The 22371-nt window shown below is 39.2% G+C and overlaps 1 protein-coding gene across 4 annotated transcripts in view; it reads left to right on the top strand.

The window, feature by feature from the left end:
* Positions 1-246: 246 nt before the first annotated feature.
* The window catches only part of TMEM132D (transmembrane protein 132D), a 260652-nt gene continuing 238527 nt past the window's right edge, over positions 247-22371 (top strand). For 3 of the 4 annotated variants that reach the window (XR_003552763.2, XR_003552764.2, XM_005233310.3), the window contains exon 1: positions 247-1140. Coding sequence is in view for 1 of the 4 variants with exons in the window: in XM_005233310.3 (XP_005233367.2) it covers positions 1062-1140 (79 nt within the window). In the remaining 3 variants the exon portion in view is untranslated. The remainder of the gene's footprint in view (positions 1141-22371) is intronic. The other variant, XM_027780861.2, reaches the window with a different exon arrangement.

Raw genomic sequence — 22371 nt, 5'->3', positions numbered from 1 at the left:
CCGGGCCCGCGGAGCCACCGCTCCCCTCCCTGCCGAGGGCGAGCCGCCGCCGGACGGCAGCCCCCGGGAGTGGCGGTGCTCGCCTTCCCCTGCGCCCAGCCGCGGCCGGGGGGCCGGGCGGTCCCGCCCCGCTCCGCGCCCCGCTGCCCGGCGATTGGGGCTGCCTGGTGCGAGGCGGGGCTTGGATCGCGTGCTTATTTATTTATTTGTTTCCCTCCTCATTTTGTTATTTTTCGCGACATCTCCCGGCTTAAATCTCAGTCTCCCTGTCAACAGCAACCGCGGCACGCGTAGGATGGGCCGGGGCCGGAGGAGGCGAGCGGGCGGGTGGGCCGGGGCCGGCGCCCCGGTGCGGCATCCGCTGGGGCGGCAGGTGCCCGCCGGCCGCGGCCGCTGCGCCCGTCGGCCCCGGGAGCAGTAAGCACATCTGTGACAATGACCTTCTGGAGGGAGCCGCGCTCGCCCCTTGCCTCTCGTGCAGAAAGTCAAACAAGTCAATGAGGATATTGGGAACTTAAAAAGAAAAAAGCGCAACAACAACAAAAGCCCTGTCTTTGTGTCTGGATGATTTCAGGGTTACTCGCATCACCTAAAGGAAAACTTTGATGGCTGGGGAGCCAACGTGCTTTTCCACCGGGATGCGGACACTGGCTTTGTGAAGCGTGGGCACGAGTGGACATGCAGGTCTCCACCTGAGGAGCCAGCGGTGTGTGGAGCCCCCCTGCCCAGTGTACCAGACCCTGTCAGCTCGGGGCTATTCTGGGGTAGAGGATTGCTTGCCTGTCTCAGTCAGCTGAGGCCGGGGGGTGCGATTTTAAGCAGAACTGTTTCCTATCTTATTTATTGAGAGGAGAGGGTTTTTCTTTCACAGCATCATATGTTTTGAAGAAAGGAGGGAGGAAAGAGGGTGGTTAAAGCTAAAGAAGTCCTCTCTCTGAAGGAAATGCCTCTTGCACTCCCCAGATGACCTTTTCTGAAAATGCAGCCTCTCCAGCTGCTCGATTTTGATTTTGACTACAAGGTGTGTGTAACTGAGCCCTAACTTTTCCACACACCCTAATATGTGTGCTTCTGGGATTAGCAATATGGGACATCTGTTTTCACCTCTCCTCTTGAGCCTGGCAGCAGTTTTTTCCAAAGGTAAGTATCAGTCTCTTCTGTTGTACTGCATGTTGTTTCTTGTTTATTTTGCATACATAACATCTGTGTCCCCTGTCTCAATAATGCCTTGATTGTCAATACCCACAGTTCGTGACTGAAAGACATGGGAAGGAGTCATGTGCTAGTCAAAAACAAAGATATCATGATTGGAAATCCTGAGTAGCAGGATTTTTTTTATTGGTCCACTATGACAGTCTACCCATTTACTGAGGATTTGTTGCCTGTCATATTGTACTTTTGATGATGTAGTAGATGCTGGTAACTCAGCTTTGGATTACAAAGGGTTTGCAGTGTGGAAATTTGAAATCTTCAGAGGTACAAGCTATTGGAATTAGCAGCCCCACTGTTACCTTCTGGGTAATGTTCCAAATTAAAAATCTTGTATATCAGACTGGCTGGCAATGTTTTATTGGACCAGAGGAATACATGCTTACTGAAATGTTTAAAAGCTTTGATGATAGCCTGAACTAGGTGTATGATATTCTGCGTGCTAAATAGAATGTGAATGTCCTGACAGCATGACTTCAGAGAACTCAGTGATACCTTCTTGTTGCCCTCAAGTGTGTTTACAGTAAGAATCAGAAAACGTATAGATAATGCACACATTTTTGTGTGCATTTAAATTCTCCTTTGAACTTAGTTCTCATCAGTGGCATCAGCCGAAATGTGAATGTTTTTTTGCAGTATTTAATTTAGATGATTCCAACCTATTCCTGTGGAATGTAAATTTGGAGAAACACACATTTCTACTGAGAAGACATTGTGCTTCAACAGCTATATTTTGGCAGAAACCCAAAATTATTGTTCACATGTGATTAGTCTTCAGAGAGGAATAATAGTGTATGCATTTAAGCAGCGATTTTGCAAACCTTTTGGTAGAGTTGTGCTTATAAACATGAATATTTTATAAAAGGTATTATTTATTCTTAACATCTTTTTATAATTTCTAATACCAGCACTATTCTTTTTTCCTCTAAGAGTTATTTTCACCAATTACTTTTTATCCAGAACTGAACTTACAGGGAACCACCAGAGAAATACATAGCTGAGTATTTTGCCCTCCATCAGTATTAGATTTACTTTTCATTTTTTCCTTAGAACAGGTTAAGAAAGGAAGTAACAAAATTATAAACCTCTTCAAATGCAGTGCCTACATAACTACAGTTTTAAAGCCCCAATTGGAAATGCATTAGCAGCAGGGATTGGAAGTCCGAGTCTTTTCAAAAGATTGCTTCATTCACGTTGCACACCAGAAGCTTTTGATTTTCCAGCAAGGTTGTAAAGTATGTTTTTTATGATAAGCAGTATCAGTACTTTGGATAGGCTAACGATGTAGTAAGAATATTCACTTTTTAGTTTCCTGGGTTTTGGTGTTTCAGTTTACAGCCTTAACACTAACATAGTGTTTGACTGAGATTGCAGCTTATTCCAAGGTTGGAGTCTAAGTGACATTTCAGTCCTACAGAGTACAGTGTTTGTCTTACTGCTAGCTCAGCAATTATAATGTTCATACGCAGTTTTATTCTTAAATATTACTTACATTTGCTTTGAAAAATAAACATAGGCAGAAAACTGGACTTAGAAAGGAGGTCTCTTAGGTGGGAAAAAATGCTATAAAAATTTGTAAGTGAGATTTTTCTGTGTGTTGTGATTTTGAAGTCTTATTAAATCTGGTATGCCTTGAAACCAGATACGTGAGATCACATGTAGAATTACTGGTATTGTCTGTGCTATTTATTTTGCACTTCAGCTATCCATGTACTACTGCGTGATTGCTGGGACTCGTTGCTGGTTAGTAATACAGATATCTATCTGTAATGTTACTGTCTGTTTCCATACTTGGTAACAGATTCCATCTGTACCACTATGCCTTAGAGCACTCTGAAAAGACCAGAGTGTTCCAGAGATTTACAGTATAAACTTGACAGTGTAAAAGGTTGATTCTCCCCACCCTCGCCCTGTAAGAACACAAAAATAAACAAACAAGCAAAAAAAATAGTTAATTACTACTACAGGCATGTTTCTTTGATGCCTTTGTTGTTAATAGAAAAACCCTTTCATTTATGACATCATGACAAAGTTTTGCTAAAGAGACAGAAAATCTTTTAATGTGCAACAGCAATCAGCTGTCTATATAGGTCTGTTGCTGATTACTCAGAACCATGGCAACACACCTTTTTACTGCACAGGTTCCAAATCATTCAGGTAATAATGTTGAAGACTTGAGAATACTATTGTGGTTTTGCTTTGCTTTTATTTTGTAAGTGTGGAAAATAGCCTCAGCCTGAGAAATGAAATGTTGTTTTCAATAATGAGCTTCAATTTCTGATTTGTCACTGATGATATAATCCATGTATTATAATATATTGTCAGTCTAATTATGTATGTGTGTATACATATATATATATAGAGAGAGAGAGACAAAGGATGGAGATTATAAGGCTATGTAAATGTGGTTACGGGGGCATTTGCATTTCACAGCTGTACCTTCAGCTAATTTTCTTGAGTCGGTCTTAGGGAGTCAGTTCTTACCCTCAGTCAGTTCAGCATTTTGCTATTTGGTATCAACGGTAAAAAAAATATAAAAATCTTCAGGAATCTTCAATTGAAAAGTAACCAAGTCCAGCTGACATTAATGAAAACACAGACTAATACAACAGGCACAATAATATGGACATTCTGTTCACTTGTTTAAGGGGAAAGCGTCTCATCAGTTTTGTTGATGTAGAATAAAAACTTTAATACTTAGACACCAGGTTCCATTCTTGGTTTAAGTCTATAATGAACTGAACATCTTCTCTAAGACTCTAAACAATATTAGGATGTATATTGTGAGACTTCAGATTGAGGATCCTTTTACGTTATAATAAACGCCCTGATTTCATTAATTTCAAATTTCAGGTCTAACTTGTCAGTAAACAAAATAAGTGGGTATTTTAGTGACTTTTTCTGCCTGCGTTCTGCTGAGCATTCAGTGTTCTTTGTCATCCCAGGCTGAAATCTTCCTACAGTCACTTTCTAATGAGATCTCAGGCCACATACCTGCTGTTTTGATTTTCTTTTCCCCTCAGTTTTATAAATGTGGAGGCTTGGCAACTGTGTTAGGCAGGATTTCCTTGTACACGCCTAAGAGCATTCCCCATAGGCCAGATATGCAGATAATACATTTGCAGTGATGCCAGTCTGGTATTATAGGAAAGTGCATGTGTGGAGATCTCTCAGAAACTAAAGTCCCAAACTTTTATATTGCTTACGTTATAGGAGATAAGTATCTGGATATTTGGATTTAAATTGCTTCTGTTTCCTTTGGAATTTCCACATTAATCTTTGGACTGTTTTGATTTTCATTGAATATTATACTGTAGATTTTTTTTGTCTCATTATGGACAAACTCGATCTTTGGCTTTTTCTAGGAAATTTTACTGATTCCTTGACGGTACTTAGTATCAGAATATATCATTCTGTCCACATTGCTCAAATACTTCACTTATGATTTTAGTGGGTTATATCTTTGTGAACTATAGTTGTATAGGAAGCTACTTCACTTTAATCTCACTTGTGCATCCACTGGCTTCAGTGGGGGTAGTGGTGTGCAAAGAACTGTGCAGCTGAGTTTGTTAGTTATATTCCATCTTCCACAAGGCTGTGGGCCATTTCTGAAGACTTTTTTGTTCAGATCTGCCACTGACATTGAAGCGCACTGTGGACTATATGTAAGTAGAATGTAAGTAGATACATGGAAAATCAAAAGCTGAGGAGTGCAACAGACTGTGTTTCAGCACTACTTACTTTGGGCTTCGTTACTCTGGAACATGGGTAGTTTTATTTGTAATGGAAAACAGTGCTGTATATGGTGTCAAAAATGAAGATTATTTTATTTAAGATACACATTTGTTTTTTCCCCTTCTTGGTGGTGACTAGGCAGTTCAGGGTTGAATTTCGTTTCGTGTTGGCAGATTTTGATTGTGATAATGAGGGACGCGTTCTTTTTCTCAAAGCAACAGTGCTGACATTACTTGTAGACAGACTCATCATAGGCATCTGTTTCTCTAGCTGTACGATTGGTATGTACAGAAAATTTACTGCATTCTGGTTTCAGATGACCGATGCTTAGGTGGACATAAAGTACAGGTGTGGTCAGTAGGAGATTTTTGTATAAGCTTTGCCTATATGCATAAACCCAAAAAGTTTTCTTAAAAACTGAAAAAGTAAAGGAAATCTTTCTACTTTAAGGTTCAAGACATTCCCATAAAACTGATGTTTTTGTACTTGTCCCGGCTGCATTGAACTTAGAGTTGTTTGAGACATTATACAAGGGAAGGAAAAACTAACTTGCAGTATTTTGTTCTTGCTGTGTTTCTAGCCACAGTGTACTTCTGGGAGAAGCCCCATTCTGATCTCTTTTCTTTCAGTAAAAACAATAAAATCAGGCAAAACTAAAAAACTACAGCTAGACCCATGTTTTATTTTTCAGCTGCAATACTGGCTTAATGTGATTTTGCTTTCTAATACTTCCCTGTAACGTCATTTTTTACTTCTGTCTTTTCTTTTATTAGTTCCATAGGACTGACAGGCTCTGTGACACCAACCAATGTTTTAGATATTAATAAAAGCAGCTTTATTCAATAAAGATCAATTTTATATAATAAAAGAGAGAATCAGAAGATAATCTGATTTTTCATGCTGCATTCGCATTAAATAAAACCTCCTGAGGTTGTTGTGGATGCTAAGTCTAGTGGCAGTCTGTCACTGGTCCTAGGATATATAAACATGACTCCATACAGATTGATTGCAGAGAAGCTCAAGAGGCGGCTGAGATTCATTGCAGGTTTGGCTTATGAAGTGTTACATTAAATTACTTGATTTTTAGCAGTCTTTGCCTACTGCATTATTAATGGCAGTTCAAAATGAAGTGGATTTTAAATAGTTCAGAGACATTTAGATAACGCTAATTATTATGAGCAGATTTAAAGTACACGTTTGAGCATGTTAGGCTACTTCACCCTCCTCCATGGGGGGAAAATTAACTGTAGAATGAGGGCTGGGTTCTTCATGTCCTTGATTGCTTCTTTTATTAAATAGACTTAATTCCAGTGTAATGTGTTAGTCTGATGGCCCCACAAAATTAATGGATTGAGTATCTATAACCTCCAAAGAGGTGCAGCCTATGTAGTATCTCTGTAAGCTTCTACTATAGTAGTGTGACTTAAGCTTGACCTAGAGGATGATTTACTTCTAGGTCTGTAATATGAAATGTTATATCCATCTATTGATCCACAGTGGGTGTGATCCAGAGCCCATTACATTCAGTATCATTGCCTTTAGTAAGCTTTAATTCAGAGTGTAGACAGAGTTTTCTGGAGTGGTATTTTTTCAGCCTGTGGCCCACACACCAGTGGTGATTCATAGAACATCTGATCAGGGTTGTGAAACCAGTGGCAGAAACCTTATGCATGCAAGCTAGGAAAAAAACAAGGGGAGGAAATAGAAGTAACAAGACAGCTTTCAGAGTTCATCCCAATTTGTGTTTTTAAACAAAGACCTTTGTGACGATACTGTGTAAAACAGTCCGGATTTCTTTCAAAAAGTTAGATGCCTTTTGTCCTTAAAAGGGTTGAGGAAAAACCACTGTAGTGGGACTAACTGTGGTAACGTAAAGTATTTCTCTGAAGTGTTTGATATCGCCTCAGTACTTCAGACACAATCACCGATGCTGTGAGTGTTTCTAATCCACTGCAGCACAGGTTCACTTAAATCAACATTGAGTAGTGGTTCAGTGAAACATTGTAGTAGTCGTCTGCCAGTTGCTTAAATGGCATCTGCAGTGTAGGGTCAATTAACTTCCTAAAAGGCTTTTGCTGTACTTGCAGACCATGTTTGTCTGTTCTTACACCCTCAGTTTTGTTTTTTTAATTAATGTTTCCAGAAACGTTTCTGGATGGAGTTTTCTGTGTTGCAGATGATTGTCTCCTTGAAAGTTGCTCAGCAAAATGCATACATTTTTGTTTCATGTATGAACCATGTAGAAATGGTTGGTAGTGCATGTATCTATGCTGATGCAGCGTTTGCACAAATTTAAAAATAGAAGGCCTCTTCCCTCCTCCTATAGTCACTTCACCTTCTCACAGTCCTAGCTCTGTTTTTAAAGTAAATTTGAATTGATTTGATATGTTTACTTATTTTGGGGGTTTATTTGTAAATCAAGACTTGTCATGGTGCTGTATTGGATGGTTTGGATAAGGCGTTCCAGACATTTTCTATGGTAATGGTTAGTAACCACCTCTTGGCCTTTATTTATTCAGTTTTATACTCACTTGCTTTTCTGCTAATGATGTCTTTTAATAGCTGCTCTTCTCCTTGGTGGAACACATTGGGCCTCATTAGTTTGCAGTTTTGCAGCTAGAGCAAGCAAAATACATCCACATGTAAAAATGACCATGTAGGCTGTAAAACTTGAGAAGGGTGAAGGATATTGAATACATAGATCCTATAAAAAGAGGAAAATAAAAGAATTAGCTAGTTACATACAAAGAAGTTGCAGGGGCAATAATGATGAGCACACCAAGCAGAAGTATGGAAAGATGCTGACACACTCTTTATTCTTGATGTATACAACTTTATGAAACAGACTAAGCAACAGGAGAAGCATTCTCTCTAGCTGAACCAGGATGCTCTGCAGCATGCCTTTTTATCTCTTTGCTTTCAAGGTAGGCAGGCTGTTGAGCAGACAGTCTGCAGACCTCTTGCTGAGGAACCAGGCAGATGTCCAGATATTCATACAGATGAGGCTGCATGTTTTGCATGTTAAGAAAATCATACAAGTCAGAGTTTAGTCTCATTTAATGCTAAATGATCTCAGAACATTGAATTGTATTGGCCTTTAACATCACTTCCTGGCTTTTTATTTATTTTATATATTATTATATATTTTTATATATTATATACATATTATATATTTTATATATTTTTACAAGTGTACATTTTATGTCTTCAGTATACATTATGTAAATGCATTTTACAAGAGGAGGAATCCAAAACTGGCAGAGATAACTAGCCAATATGTATCTGAATTTCCCACCTATAAGAAGGGCAGGAAGGGAGGATACAGGGAACTACAGACCTGTCAGCCTGACCTTGGTGCTAGGGAGGTTATAGAGCAGATCAATCTGAGTGCCATCATGCAGTATGTGCAAGACAACCAGGGGATCAGGCACAGCCAGCATGGGTTTATGAAAGGCGGGTCCTGCTTGGCAAATCTGATCTCCTTCTATGAGAAGATGACCCACCTAGTGGATGAGGGAAAGGCTGTGGGTGATGTCTACCTGGACCTTAGCAAAGCCTTTGGCACCATCTCCCACAGCATTCTCCCGGCGAACCTGGCTGCTCGCGGCTGTGATGGGTGTGCTGTATGCTGGCTAAAAAGCTGGCTGGACAGCCGAGCCCAAAGAGCAGTGGTGACTGGAGTTACATCCCGCTGGTGGCCGGGCACACGTGGTGTTCCCCAGGGCTCGGTGCTGGGGTCAGTTCTGTTTATGATCTGGACAAGGGGATCGAGGGCACCCTCAGTCAGTTTGCAGACGACACCAAGCTGGCGGGGAGTGTTGATCTGCTGGAGGGGAGGAGGCTCTGCAGAGGATTGTGGTCAGGCTGGGCTGATGGGCCAAGGCCAACTGTATGAAGTTCAGGGTTCCGTGCTGGGTCCTGCACCTGGGTCACAACAACCCCATGCAACACTACAGGCTTGGGATGGAGTGGCTGGAAAGCTGCCTGGCTGAAAAGGGCCTGGGGGTGCTGGTTGAGGGCTGGCTGAACGTGAGCCAGCGGTGTGCCCAGGTGGCCAAGGAGGCCAACAGCATCCTGGCTTGTGGCCAAAATAGTGTGGCCAGCAGGACTGGGGCAGTGATCGTCCCCTTCTGCTTGGCACTGGTGGGTCTGCACCTTAAATCCTGGGTTCGGTTTTGGGCCCCTCACTTCAAGAGGGATGTTGAGGTGCTGGATGAGTCCAGACAAGGGGGATGGACCTGGGGAAGCGTCTGGAGCACAAGTCTCATGAGAAGCAGCTGATGGATCCAGGGGTGTTTAGGCTGGAGAGCAGGAGGCTCAGGGGAGGCCTTATCTGCTCTCTCCAGCTGCCTGACAGGAGGCTGCAGACGGGGGGGGGTGGGGTGGGGGTGGTGGTGGTGGGGGGGGGGTGGGTGGTCTCTTCTCCCAGGTAACAAGTAGCAAAACAAGAGGAAAAAGCCTCAAGTTACACCAGGGAGGTTTAGACTGGATATTAGGAAGGTTGTCAGGCATTGGAACAGGCTGCCCAGGGAGGTGGTGGAACTACCATCCCTGGAGGTTACTTAAAAGATGTGTAGGTGTGGCACTCAGGGACGTGGTTTAGTGGTGGGCTTGGCAGTGCTGGGTTAACGGTTGGACTTAATGATCTCAAAGGTCTTTTCCAGCCTAAATGGTTCTATGAATATTAATCCAGTCCATAATATAATATAAGAAAGAAAACAATATCACTTAGTCTTCAATCCACTCACTTAACAAAGATCCTGGATTCGCAGATAATTATATCCTCTATTTTATACTGAGACATGGTGAGCCGTTCCCTTTGTTTTCAAGAAAACTAAATAGTGGTGATTTGCACATGCCTACATTGAAATACCCGTATTTATCCTTCAGTTTTGCACCTCTGTCTTAATGTAATCAGTCTTGATTGGTTAATTGTAATTTGGTAGTGGACATTGAGTAGTTACTTTTGTTGTCTGTGCATGGCAAATTACGACATTGCTTTTGGTAATATAGGATGTATTATTAGGTTTTCCTGGTATGAAGGAGATCTTGGTGGTGTTTCAGTGGATTGTGTGTTAATCTACTCTTGAAGGAACTGTTCAGCTCTGCAAAACTTTCCAGTTTAATGTGTAAAACAGCTATGTATCAGCAGTTATCCTCCTGTCACCTTTAGCATATTTTCAGACATAAATGTAGGATCTAGTTTCCTCGTGTTCACAAGCCTATAGCTCTTGAGCTGAGGAAGGGTATCTTTGTGGTCAACAGTATGGGACTGCGGGCAGAATTGAACAATCGTCATTTCTGTCCAGTGGAGGACAGAGGTGCATACACACTCTGTAAGTTTATCATCTAACTTTGTTGTTCTATAAGCAGCGTACAATGAATATTTTTAGAGTTTTCACTAATCTAGCCCATTTACACTAATTTTCATTGTGTCTATTTTGTTTCGGATCTATTTAACTCAGATCATAGGATCTATGTAATTCAGTGGTAGGTACTTTGTTAGATGTTAAGCTTGCCTACAGAATTAAGCTCATATGAAAACACTAGAAAAGCTTGGTGTAGCTTCTGTAGAAGAGAATGGAAAAGGAACGTATGCAAAAGGAGTGTCTCATTATCTACCTGTGTGCTACTGCACATCTAATATATGACTAATCGACATTTTTTGTTTTTTAAAACTGTAGGGGCAAGTTCACAATTTCCAGATGTCTCTAATGAATTTCTTTATACCCATTCTCAGAAATCCTACTGAGATTTACTGAAATGTCAACTACTTAGCAATCCTGTAAATCAGGGCATGAAAAGATGGGGTTACAAAATTTAGTGGACAATTTTCAAATCTTATTTTAGTTTTTCTGAGTTATGGTATCCCCCTTAATGACAGAGTAATTACACCTTCAGTGACTAACAATAAAAGCAATGTATTACTTTTTAAAGCTTGAGATGATGCTTTTCATAGATCTTTCCTTGTTTATTCAGGGTTTATCAGTTAAGGTTCTCTTATTCCATAGTCTTTTCCATATTATTGGGCAAACAGTTGCAAGACTATCGTGACTTTAGCTGTGCTCTGGTCTATCCTTTGTGGCTGACTGAGTTCCCTGCAGCAGTTGTCTGATAACGAGATGATTTCTTGCATACTGAACACTTGTGCACAGTAGGATTCTGTTATATACTTCTGACTCTTTGACACCATCTGCCCAGTAAAGTGGTTTTAATGGGTTTCCACTGAGCCAGTCTGTATTACAGCTCTGACAGCATGCTCTTTATTTTTAAAAATAAACAGAATCTCTTCAGAAAAGCTATCCATGAACATTGGCTTCTCCAACAAAATGACTGTTACATACTGTTCTGTATTTTGCAGAGGCAGAAAAATAGGAAAATGACTGATTGATTGGAATAGTCTTCTAATAGTGCTAGTTTATTTTTAAAATTACCCTTTAAAGCATTATTTCCTGTCCCATTTTTTAGTCTGGTATTACTACCCTTTCACAGAAATGCAATTGTTTTACCTTGTTGGAGTTCTCTTCTTTATGAAAGCTGGGGAATGTAGTGGTTCACAATGGTGATTTAGGAGTCAGGGTATCCACTGGCTTTCTGTAACCTTTGAAAAATCGCTTCAGTTTTCTGCTTTCTCTTTCCCTCTTAAACTGTCTTGTCTACTCAGAATGCAAGTTGTTCAGAGCTGGACCTGGTTTACTTGCTATTTACATAGCATCTGCCCTGCTTCTCAGATGAGAATGTACATTTTACCACTTAAAAATAGTGGTAAATATTTTTAGTGTTTGAATTGGAAAGTGGAATGTGGTATTCTGATTTTCCTGATTGCTGGACAACACGAGGAACACAGAGGACTGTAAGAATAGAAGTGTAAGAGAAAAAGATTCAGATATAATGAAAGCATGTGTGTGACTGAAAAATTTTGAGCTGAAGTAGATGCCATCCCATGATTTTACAATTAATAAGCTATTTAACCCTTTTCAAACAGCAACACTATAAAGGGAACATAATTTTTTTTATAAGAAGATGTCATAAAGATGTTTTTATGTTTCTTCCATTATACTAAACTGTTAAAGAAAAGATTAAAAATATCTGTATTAATAATGCAACAAACTGTTTACAATGGCAAAAAAATAATTTTGGCAGATGGTACAGATCTTGGGAATATTTCATTCCTTCTATGCTCCTTTAAGTCTTTGGAATTTGTTTTAAGCTCCTTCACATTAGTAAGCTGCAAATGCTGTGGGTAACAGTGGTGATGAGATAAACAGATGAATGAAACTGTTCTCTCATCTCTTCTGTTATTGATGGGACATGAAAATTGAAACAGTCAAAAGGGATTCTTCTGAATTTCCAAGCTGGCTTGACAAAAACACACAGAGAATCAGACACAATCCTATTCTTTAGTCTTTACGTTCTTTTTTCTAAATTACATGGAGTTTGACCTCCAGGCAAAATGAAGTTTCCATCTGAAGCATGGGTTTCTTTTGTCTTCTCCCTGCCCTATACAGTACTGGTCATGGCTTGTAGATCTGTGTAGGGAGCCAGTACAAGATATTTGGACCTCTGAACCCTCTAGCTGCCCATTTACTTGACAACAGCTGTTGCTGAGGTCCCCAGGAAAAACAATCTTCTGTGCTGCTGTGGCATTATAGAGTGAATATACCATGAGGCTAAGGCAGCTTTTCAGCATATTCTGAGATGTGCAGTGCCTTTGTATGAAAGAACCACTCGCACCAGTCATTAACTTTGGAACCTTTCTTCCATTTAAGATGTTTAGTACTTTTAATTTGTGGAATATGCACGGGGGGGGTACCATTTGTGAGAAAATTGGCAAGATCCCTTTTTTGCAGCTGAAGAAACAGACAGTTCCATTGTCATTTAATAAATGGGTCAACAGCAGAACTGTGCATATGAAGTTTTCAGATCATGTGACTCTGATGTTTGCATGTTTTCCTACATTTTCTAGCTAGTTTGGTTGAAAGCTTGTGGTCCATCTTAGCAATACTGTATCAAAGTGCAGATTCCCTTTATGGTTTTCATATTTACCTCTTTGTAGATTTCTTCGGACTTGCTGTCTTTTGAAATCACCCAGCTTCTCAAGGTCCAGAATTCAGACTGAATTTAGTGGATCCAGTTTCAAGTTAGAAATAATATAAAGCAAATATCATTGTCAATTCCCTTGAATTAAAATGGTATTTCCCAAATGCTATCAAGCAGGCTGATATTTTAAGTGGTATCTCAGTGCTCCTTTCTCTGTGTTTTTGTTAATGCTTCATTTGTGTATTGGATGAAATGCTAACTAAGGTGAATACTGACGGTCTGTGATCCTTACACAGTTGCTTGTTGCTGCTGTTACCTTTTTTTTTTTTTTACCCCCTTTGTCATATTGTAACTTTGGGTATTGCTTTAAATGTTCCCTGCCATTTCTGCTGCAGTAGTCTAAAACATGTATTTCAACATCAGCTGTGTCTTTTCTCGCCTTTTTATTTAGACTCTTTACCTGAGTAGCAATAGATCAGAGTAATGGTGCAATAATCACTGTTGAAGCATTTATTTTTGTTTTCTTTATAATTCTATGCAGCCATATGCTCTTTTTATCCTTTCTTTTATTCCTATCATAATTATGCATGTGGTTTGGATCAGACCACGGAAAAAAAAAAAAGAAATGCTTGTAAGTGGAAAATACTATATATAGCAGACATTTGTTATGGTATTTATAGTCTGGATGTTTAGAATGTCTGCATATGCAATATAGGTTCTCATCAAATAATCAAATTACATGAATAATAATAGTAGGGATGGTTCACAAGGAGATTCTTTTCAGCTGTTCTCTTTTCAGCAGCTTCAGAAAAGAATGGTGAATTTAGTAGCATATTTTTCAGTGCTAACAAATCTTGGCTTTGGCAGTCTAGATCAGGAACAGTGAATTCAAAACTGAATATCCCTCACAGAGATGTCCTTATAGTAACTGTCTTCAGGTGCAGGAGAGAGTATTCCCAGACCTCAGATGATTTTAGCTGTTGGAGTACGTCATAGGATGATCTCTCAGGTAATTAGCTTTGTCAAACCTTGTCTTTATGGGGCCTACAACTTCTATCTGGAAGGTTGCTAGGAGACAGTGAAGATCGAGGGATGAAGAAAAATTCCCCCCAAAGTGCAAAGGGAGCATTGTAGGATGTTATTTGATGTAACAGGACTTTCTCGTGTTTCTGTTCGTACTGTGAAGTGCTAAAGCCCATCATATTTCTACTAATAAGTACGTTCTCATTTGTGTTTTCAACCTGAGAGTAGTAGCCATCCTAGTCTTCCTATGTGTGGTGACACTGCATCATTCCCTCAGCTTCTTGGGTATGGTCTTTGACTTGTTGCAGGTGTTCGCTGCCAGTTGGATCAATTTGTCAGAGAAAATACACATTCGCACACTTGTTTTATCTTCTGACAGACAGGCACTATCAAAATCTCATCTGGAACCTGTGGAATTACTGTAGTATTTTCAGTTATGTTTTATGCTTCTTTGACATCTGTTTTAGGAATAGATGATCTGTTGTATTTGTTTGGTCTAAATCAGACTGATCCTTTGCTTTCTGGTACCTCTTCATTTTCTTCTCCAATGACTGAATAAATGTTTCTGTCAGACACTCAGTAAGCAAATTCCTCCGTAGTGCTTGCACATTCTCTTGCCTCCTTAATTATAGGTCAGTGCCATTACTGGTTTCCTTCCAATTGCAAGTCCAAGTCTTGTTTTTAGCACTGAAATGAACAGAAGGAATAATGGAGGAATACAGACTATGTAATCTTAGATTTTGAGATTACATGGAATTTTTAGTACTGACCTGTAGGAGTTACCAGAAAATAGTTGGAAACCTAGCTGGGAGCCCAGAAAACTGAGATTGAGGGCAAGTAAGAAGAAATATGTGAAAGTCGGAAGACAAGAAGAAGAAATAAATAGCAAACTCTGTATTCTGTTCTGTGCTACTACTCTGCAGAGTAAGAACTGATAGTGAAGAATGGGGTTGTGAAGGCCACATAATAAAGAAAATCACATCTGCTTCCTGTGCTCTGTGGCCTGCTTCAGGCATATAGTATGTGCACAGACAATACTCCTCACCAGAACGGTCCCAGGAGGTCTGACGTCCTCAGACTCCCTCACACACGCGTATGCCATAGCTCACAGGCAAGTTACACGTTTGACCTGATTCTGTAAAACTGCTATGCTACCAAACTGCAAAGTTGCCCTCACATTAGTTAAAGTATTTTGAACTAAGAGGACACAATTCTTTCTCTGCGAAATGGCCAGGGGTCAGAGCTGTTTTTCTGAGGTGCTTCTCAAAATCACTGGAAATGTTTCTTGCATATATATTCTGGCTAAAGAACTTAGCTGATCCAGGGGAATGGGGAACTGGGCATATGCCATGTAGGCTGATGATAAAAAACTGGAAAAGCAGCTTTGCTCTTTTCAGCAAAACAAGTGAAATGCTCTGATTTTTTTAAATCAGTAGAAGATCCTTGGTGGGTGACAATTGAAATTTTAACTTTCATTTCAGACTAAAACAAATACTGAACTACTGTAATTTTTCATGGACTAAAGAAATCTTAATTTTGCCTATGATAAATTCAAGTCACAAACAGCCAAATTTGATTTTTGCTTGTTTCCAGAATAATCTTATGTGGGATGGTTTATACATACTTTATTTCATGAACCTGAAAGGAAAACTAAAATAATTGATGCTCAGCTACTTCTTTACATTCAGTGGTTGAAAGTTACTCCTTTTGTTTTTGCACTAAAATATTTTCTCCTTCATGTGAACTTCTTAATTCTCACCTCTTTTTCCAGTAGTAAAGGGTTTTTTCTCAGCATTCTTTCCTTTGCATAATGGAAGCTCTCATAGTTGGCAAGTGCCCTCGGTTCCCTTCCTTGACCTGCTGGTAAAATGTGATATTGAAAAGTTTTTTGTTTCCTTCTCAACTGAAGTAGATTGCACATCTCTCGCAATAGATCTTGCCTTGTGCCCTGGGCAAGTAGTCGTCAAATGTGTTGGTTACCGAGAAATGATGCATTGTGTGGTGCTATAGATGCCATGCAACTTAAGAGAAAGAAACAATGAAATGACATAGTTTTTTGTATTGCAATGAAAACTGTGCTAAGTGCTGCGAAACCACAGCAAGGAACAATAAGTCTTTTGGAGTCAAGGTCTAGCTTTACAGGAGAAATGTGCAGAATTTTTATAATTTGGCTGTAGAAAACAGTTATGACAGACGTTTCCTGGAATTATTTTTTTTTAGAAGCAATTTACAGGTATACTGTTAGCACAGTAGTTGAACAGTGGTGTATTTTGGGTGTTGATTTTTTTTTTAATTAAATCTAGACTGTAAGCAGCCAGAAGAAAAATTGTAATCATTACTTGGCTGAATCTCTTCTGAAAATGAGCATGGATGATATGGCTCCTCAGTAGGCTAAATCTTCCTCAGCTGGGGCTGCTGCAACCTCTCTCTCTTGTGTGGCATTGGCATTTATGCAGTTGAGTAATGTGTCGTGCAGAGAGCTGATGAATCCAGCTGAAAACTAATTTTTTTTTCTCCTTTATTTAGGCTAGGTTGGTTGTTTTTGGTTGTTTTTTTTTTTTCAGACACCACCTTGAACTGTACAGCAGTTGTGTATTGAGGTGGTTCAGCTCCCTGATCTGATGGAAAACTAACCCACCAAAAAGAAAAGCTTTCCAACAAATACAGGACTGAATAATCTCACCCTGATGCCACATGCTCACCAGACCTGAAATGAAAAAGGGCTGAGTGTAAGCCTCTGTAGCCTGCAATTATGTGTTCTATTTGTAATATCAAGCTGTACCTCCAGTAATCTGTTCCCAGGCCTTTTCATTCTCCACTTGTAGAAAAAAAAATCATGATTGTGGCAATTGGATGTTGTTCAAGCCTATGGAGTGGCGTGCAAACCAGTCAAAATGGTAAAAACTTTGACAGTAATCACTTGATATATTTAAAATTGCCGTTTTCAGCTGATAAGACTTACCAAAATAACATCCCATTCCATCTATAAAACAGCAACACTTTTAAACTAAAAGTATGCTTGTAATAATGATGACCAAGGTAAAGCCATGCAAGTTAGACAAAGATACGATAATTTTAGATAGCAAATAGTATTAGTCCCAGCTCTCCCTCAGTAAATTCCTTTCTATGGCTTGGTTGAAATTTTTGAAGGGGAGGGAAGGTCTCCCACTGTTGTTGATAATGTGGTGATCATTCCACTTTATAATTCTGGATTCAGCTATACTTCTCCAACCTGAAGTGGACACTACTTACCTTTATGCTGAGTATTTTGATAGTGAGTTGCAAGATTTTGGAAACCTCTTTATATTTTAAATCCAGCCAGCCAATTCTGAATAGCTGTGTTCTGTCACAGTGGTGACAGAAGTTTGCAGTATGGTAATGAAGATGTAAGACCCAGGAGTTTCCAGGAAGAAATTTGGATTTTATTTCCTTGCCTCAGTTGCATAGCTGTGGTCGCTTTCAGCCATCAGCAATGGCTACTCTTGCAAGTTTCCAAAAAACTGAGCATCCCCCTTTCATAATCATGGATCTGGGTCAGCCTAACATTTTTCTCTTTGGCTTTCAGCTCTGTACTAAGCATTACAGACTACTATTGTATAAGATCTTTCACATCTGCCTATCATGCAGGCAGTTCCCGGTTCTTAGTCACTTGTTTTTTTTCTTTCCTTATGAACTAGTGCTGTGACTAAATTGGTACGTCTTAATGGCTCATCGTGTCTTGCATAGGCTTCCTGTTTCTGACCCCTGTTTTCTCTTCCACCACCAGGATGTACCTACTAGTAGGCAAATGCCATCTGGGAATTGTTAATCTGTCACAAGCACCACTGCTATTAGTGTGTGTGTATCAAGATGCAAAGGACTGTTACAAAAGCTTATCAGAGTTACAATTTTTAAAACATTATGTCCGTCTTGATTCTTAAGGCTTCCAGCTCTTAGGTCAAAGTCTCTAACTTACAGGAGTGTTTTATTTTATTACAGTGGGATGGTTAGACCAGCACGGGGGCAAATGACTGAGTCATGGACTGGTTCCTAATTACACCTATGTGCTTCCTTAATGGAATTCAAATCAATTATTTTGTTGTGTGAAGGAAGTGACATTATATTTATTTATAAATTCTTTTTAAGATGTCAGCATGTAGCCCTAAGAATGTGGAAGAAGGTAGAGCTTGTCAGCCTCACTGGCTGCTCTGAATTAGCCTGAACCTATTGGAAATGAAAGGTTCAGAGAGCACAGATGGAATAGATTGAAGCTTTGAGTGAATTGAAAGGGCAAGTTTACTGGCAAATTGTGATCTCTGTGGGCAGAAAGGTAGCTAATAATTGAAATTGTCAGACATTGTGAAATCCTTGGAAGAACTGCTTGAGGCTTTTTGCTTTCCAATTTTGGCTTATGGTAGCTGCCTTTTTAATTAAAATCTCTTTTGTTTCCATATAGTTAAAATCAAACATGGAAGTGTATAATATTTAGTGACTGTGAGGCATGAACTGTTCTTGGTTGACTTTTTTTTTCTTGTTCTTTTAAGATAACAAAATTGCACGAATACATCTCTTTAGAGGTTTTATGCCTTCACTCTGTAGATGAAGGCTAGATTTTTAGAAGTATTTGGTTATAAACTTAGGCACCAAAATGACTGGAGAGATTTTCAGTCAGTCTCAGCAATGATGTGTGCTTTCTTGAAAGTCCATCAGAAATGTCACAGAGGGAAGTGGTGAAGGCTGAATGCTGGTGAATATTCCCACACTGAGGGAGCAGAGCAGTAGAAAATCTAGGTTTTCACTCTTTTGAAAACTTTAGTACAGCTCCCAGCTTAGTGGATAGAACCTTGGCTGCAGCTGATGTGATACTAAGAACCATTAAAATTACAACAAAATTTGATAAAGAGGTCTTAAATTTTGGCTAAATTAATTTGCTTCATGTAGAGAATGGAATGATGTCATACTTAACAGATAATTCTATTTAAGCAGTTCTTTGACTTAAAAATAAGAAGGAAGTGCAACCCCTGTTTTGCTATTTTATTCTGTATTTTTTTTCTTTAGGGTGATGATTAAGGAATGCAGTCAGCTGTTAAGAAGATATATAAACCATCTCCTGATACAAATTTTTAATGCCTGAAAACAGGAGACAAAACCAGGCAGTACAGCACGATGCCAGTACCCCAGAAAAATTTGAAATTATACTGCTTTTTTCATTGTAGATAGCAGCATACTTTTGTTTTCAACTGAGTATTTCTGTTCCACTGTACTTATTAAATTTGACTGTTACCTTCTGCTGTCAGAATTTCTTTGTATTGAAAATCCAAGTCACTATTAGATCAGTCACTAATATCTTAAAGCCCACAGTTCACTCTGAACTCTTAATACCCGAAATACAGAACTAAGGATTGCTTTAAAAGCATCTTGAACTGCTTTTACAGTTATCACGTTTTTTCCATTTTTCAATGTTAGAGTTTCAATGTTTCAATGTTACTACAAAAGCCTTTCACTTCTTCCGTCCCTCACCCAAACATTTCCTCTAAATGTAACAGCCTTACATAATCTTTAAATGTATGATGACACTTTGAAGGTTTTGGGGGCCTTCTTGATGTCTTCTGATGACTTTCTGAAGACAGGTGCTATTTTCATGTTTTCTTATACAGCGTGCCATACATGAGATAAAAACCTAGCTCTGCAGATGGAGTCATTGACTTCAATATGACTGAGACTTCTTCCTCCCAATGTTCTTGAAAAATGAGTAGGAGTGGGTGGAAATAAAACCAAATATGTGCATTTTTCTTTATGCATTTTTCATCATTTGAAATTTCCTATGAGTGAGGTTACACACTCATGGTCTGATTTGGTTAGAGTGACAAGTCCAGTTCTGATACAATTCACCAAGAAGAAAAATCCCATTGAAATAGAATGTTTTGCTGCTTGAAGAATAGATTCACTCATCCTTACTCATACTTTGCAAAGTCCTACTCAACAGAAACCCCCACAAAATGCACAGGATGGTAGAAACTGACTTTTGATAATTGAAAGAGAACTAATAGTAGGAAAATGGCTAACATGGTGGGGTAGGTCTTGTATTATTTAGATAAAAAAAAGTACCTAAATTTTAGAGAAGTGCTTGGAATAGATACAATACCTGAAGACTTGTTTAGGTTTTGCACAGCACCTGATTGTCTCCAGTATCTGTACCTTCTTAATTTGTTAGCTCAGTCCTGTCATAAGCCACAACACAGTGCGTTGTTGATGCTGCAAGCTCTTTCTTGTTTTGGAAAAGGTGGAGCAATGCGTTAACAGCATGAATTCAATGAAGAATGGATGGGTGAGTGCATTAGCCATTAGTTTGTCAACTTTATGAAGTGCAGTGTTTTCTCAAGTCTTTAAGGAACCTAATGAGCTATGATCAGGGACTGTGAGCCAGCTTCCCTGGCATCATCTACAAAATTGCACTTAGCAACAGGGTGCAAGCAGCTGAAGTGAGATGTGTAGAGGTTAGTTCATCAGACTGGATATTTTTCAAGATTCCCATGCTGTCTGTCTGAAGGAATGGCTCTATAGCACAGCCAGCTGGGCTACTATCATAACGCTCAGACTTCTGTAAGAATACTAATCAAAATCTCTCTGCTTACATCAGTGAATTGTTAGTCTGAGAGGTATTAATGTCCATGAACAATTAAATTTTGAGGCCTTGGCTTTCTCTTATATACTATATGACAAATTCCTGTTACCTGCCAGAAGTTGCTTCCAGTAATATTCCTTTTGCCTGTATTTACTGACTCTTGTGGAGAGCTATGGATTTCTTCATATCCTGTACCCTTCAGCTTGGCGCTGCACCTAAGGTTTCTTAAATGTGAAAAAAAGAAGTTAAAATGAAATACCAGAATTAATTTATATCCCTTCAATACTCCTAAAGCAGGAGAAATACCAGGTGTTGTGTTGAGTATCTTACACTAAAATGGAAGAAAACACTTCCTAATAGTGATATTGATAAGATTGTGAAAAAAAATCCTGGGAACTGTGGTGGAAGTCCTGCCTGCAGCAGGAGTTTAGTATTAGAAGAATAAGATTAGATTAGAGGATTAGAAATTTCAGGGGGATGAGGAGGGGCAGAGGAGGGGGAAACCACATCTATGCCAAATCAGCCCTCCATTTTCCCAGTCTCTGTGAGGCAACATGAAGGGACTGAACATCTGCAAGTTCTGATGTCCTTTCCAAACAGAATCACATTGATTGGATTGTTCTTAAGACTTCCATTGATCATAGATTTTAACTGCATTTTCTTTTTGCCACGATTACACAAATGACTGCTATCTTGCAGGATAGTTCTTTTTATCATTCCCAAATAAAGCTTTCATGCATCTTGTGTGCACAGTACAGTCCATATCTGCTTCCTAAAAACAAGTTATTGGATTCATATATGAATCCAATAACAGAAAGAGCAGCAAAACCTTTTTAAATAAATATATTGAATTACTAAAAGAAGCATCTGATCACTGTATTAATAACAGTCTACCCACTACCTTTCATATTCAGTCACTGTAGTGGATTATGCTGAGGAATTGGCTGTAGCAGTTTGTGTAATGGAGAAAACAACTGTTCCTGAGTAGTGCTGAATGACTGAATTTTATTGGTTCATAAAAAAAACTGGAGGTTAATATCTTTGTTTTGTGAAACAGATGTTTAATTCCGAGCCTGGACAATTGGCTCTTTTATGCCTGAAGAGGGGAAAAAAAATAGAGGTTTTGGATTACGGTTTATCATGTAATCGTATATGACAGATGTATTAAATTAGTCTTTCCCAAAGCTTTTGGTGTTTTGCTGCTCTGAACTGTAAATCTTACTTGACTTTCTCATTTGCAGGTGGCATGAGACCATACTGTGCATGTTTCACGTTTCTCAGATAGGACAAAATATTCCAAGTTTGTTGCGAAGTTACAGACCACTTACATATGGGTAAAAGACAAATTCTTTCGCATTTATGGTTCAGACTACAATGTAAATGAAGGGATAATACAAAAAAACCCTTTTAAAATAAATTCTGCATATGCTTTTGATTTGCCTAAATCTAAAAAATTAATGCGTCCAGGTTTAATTTTCCAATCTGTGTCACAGTCTGCTTTCACCCCTTGAGTGCACCAGGGCATTCTGTGAGCACTTAATGAACCAGACGCTTCTAAAGTTTTATTAACATTACACAAATTGTATTTTAGTCCATGTCGTTGTCTTCTGCTGATTAAAACATGACTAACCTTTATAAAATGGCTTGCTCTGTGTGTGTAGGTAGAGCTTGTAGAGCTTAATTTTTATCTGATTTTTCAAAACCCCTGACTAAGCTGCCTGTTACCTTGATGTAAAGGCAGAGCAGTTTCTGAGGAATTA

Source organism: Falco peregrinus, chromosome 2 (genome assembly GCF_023634155.1).
Source record: "Falco peregrinus isolate bFalPer1 chromosome 2, bFalPer1.pri, whole genome shotgun sequence".
Taxonomy (NCBI): domain Eukaryota; kingdom Metazoa; phylum Chordata; class Aves; order Falconiformes; family Falconidae; genus Falco; species Falco peregrinus.
This window is presented reverse-complemented; position numbering and strand designations above follow the sequence as displayed.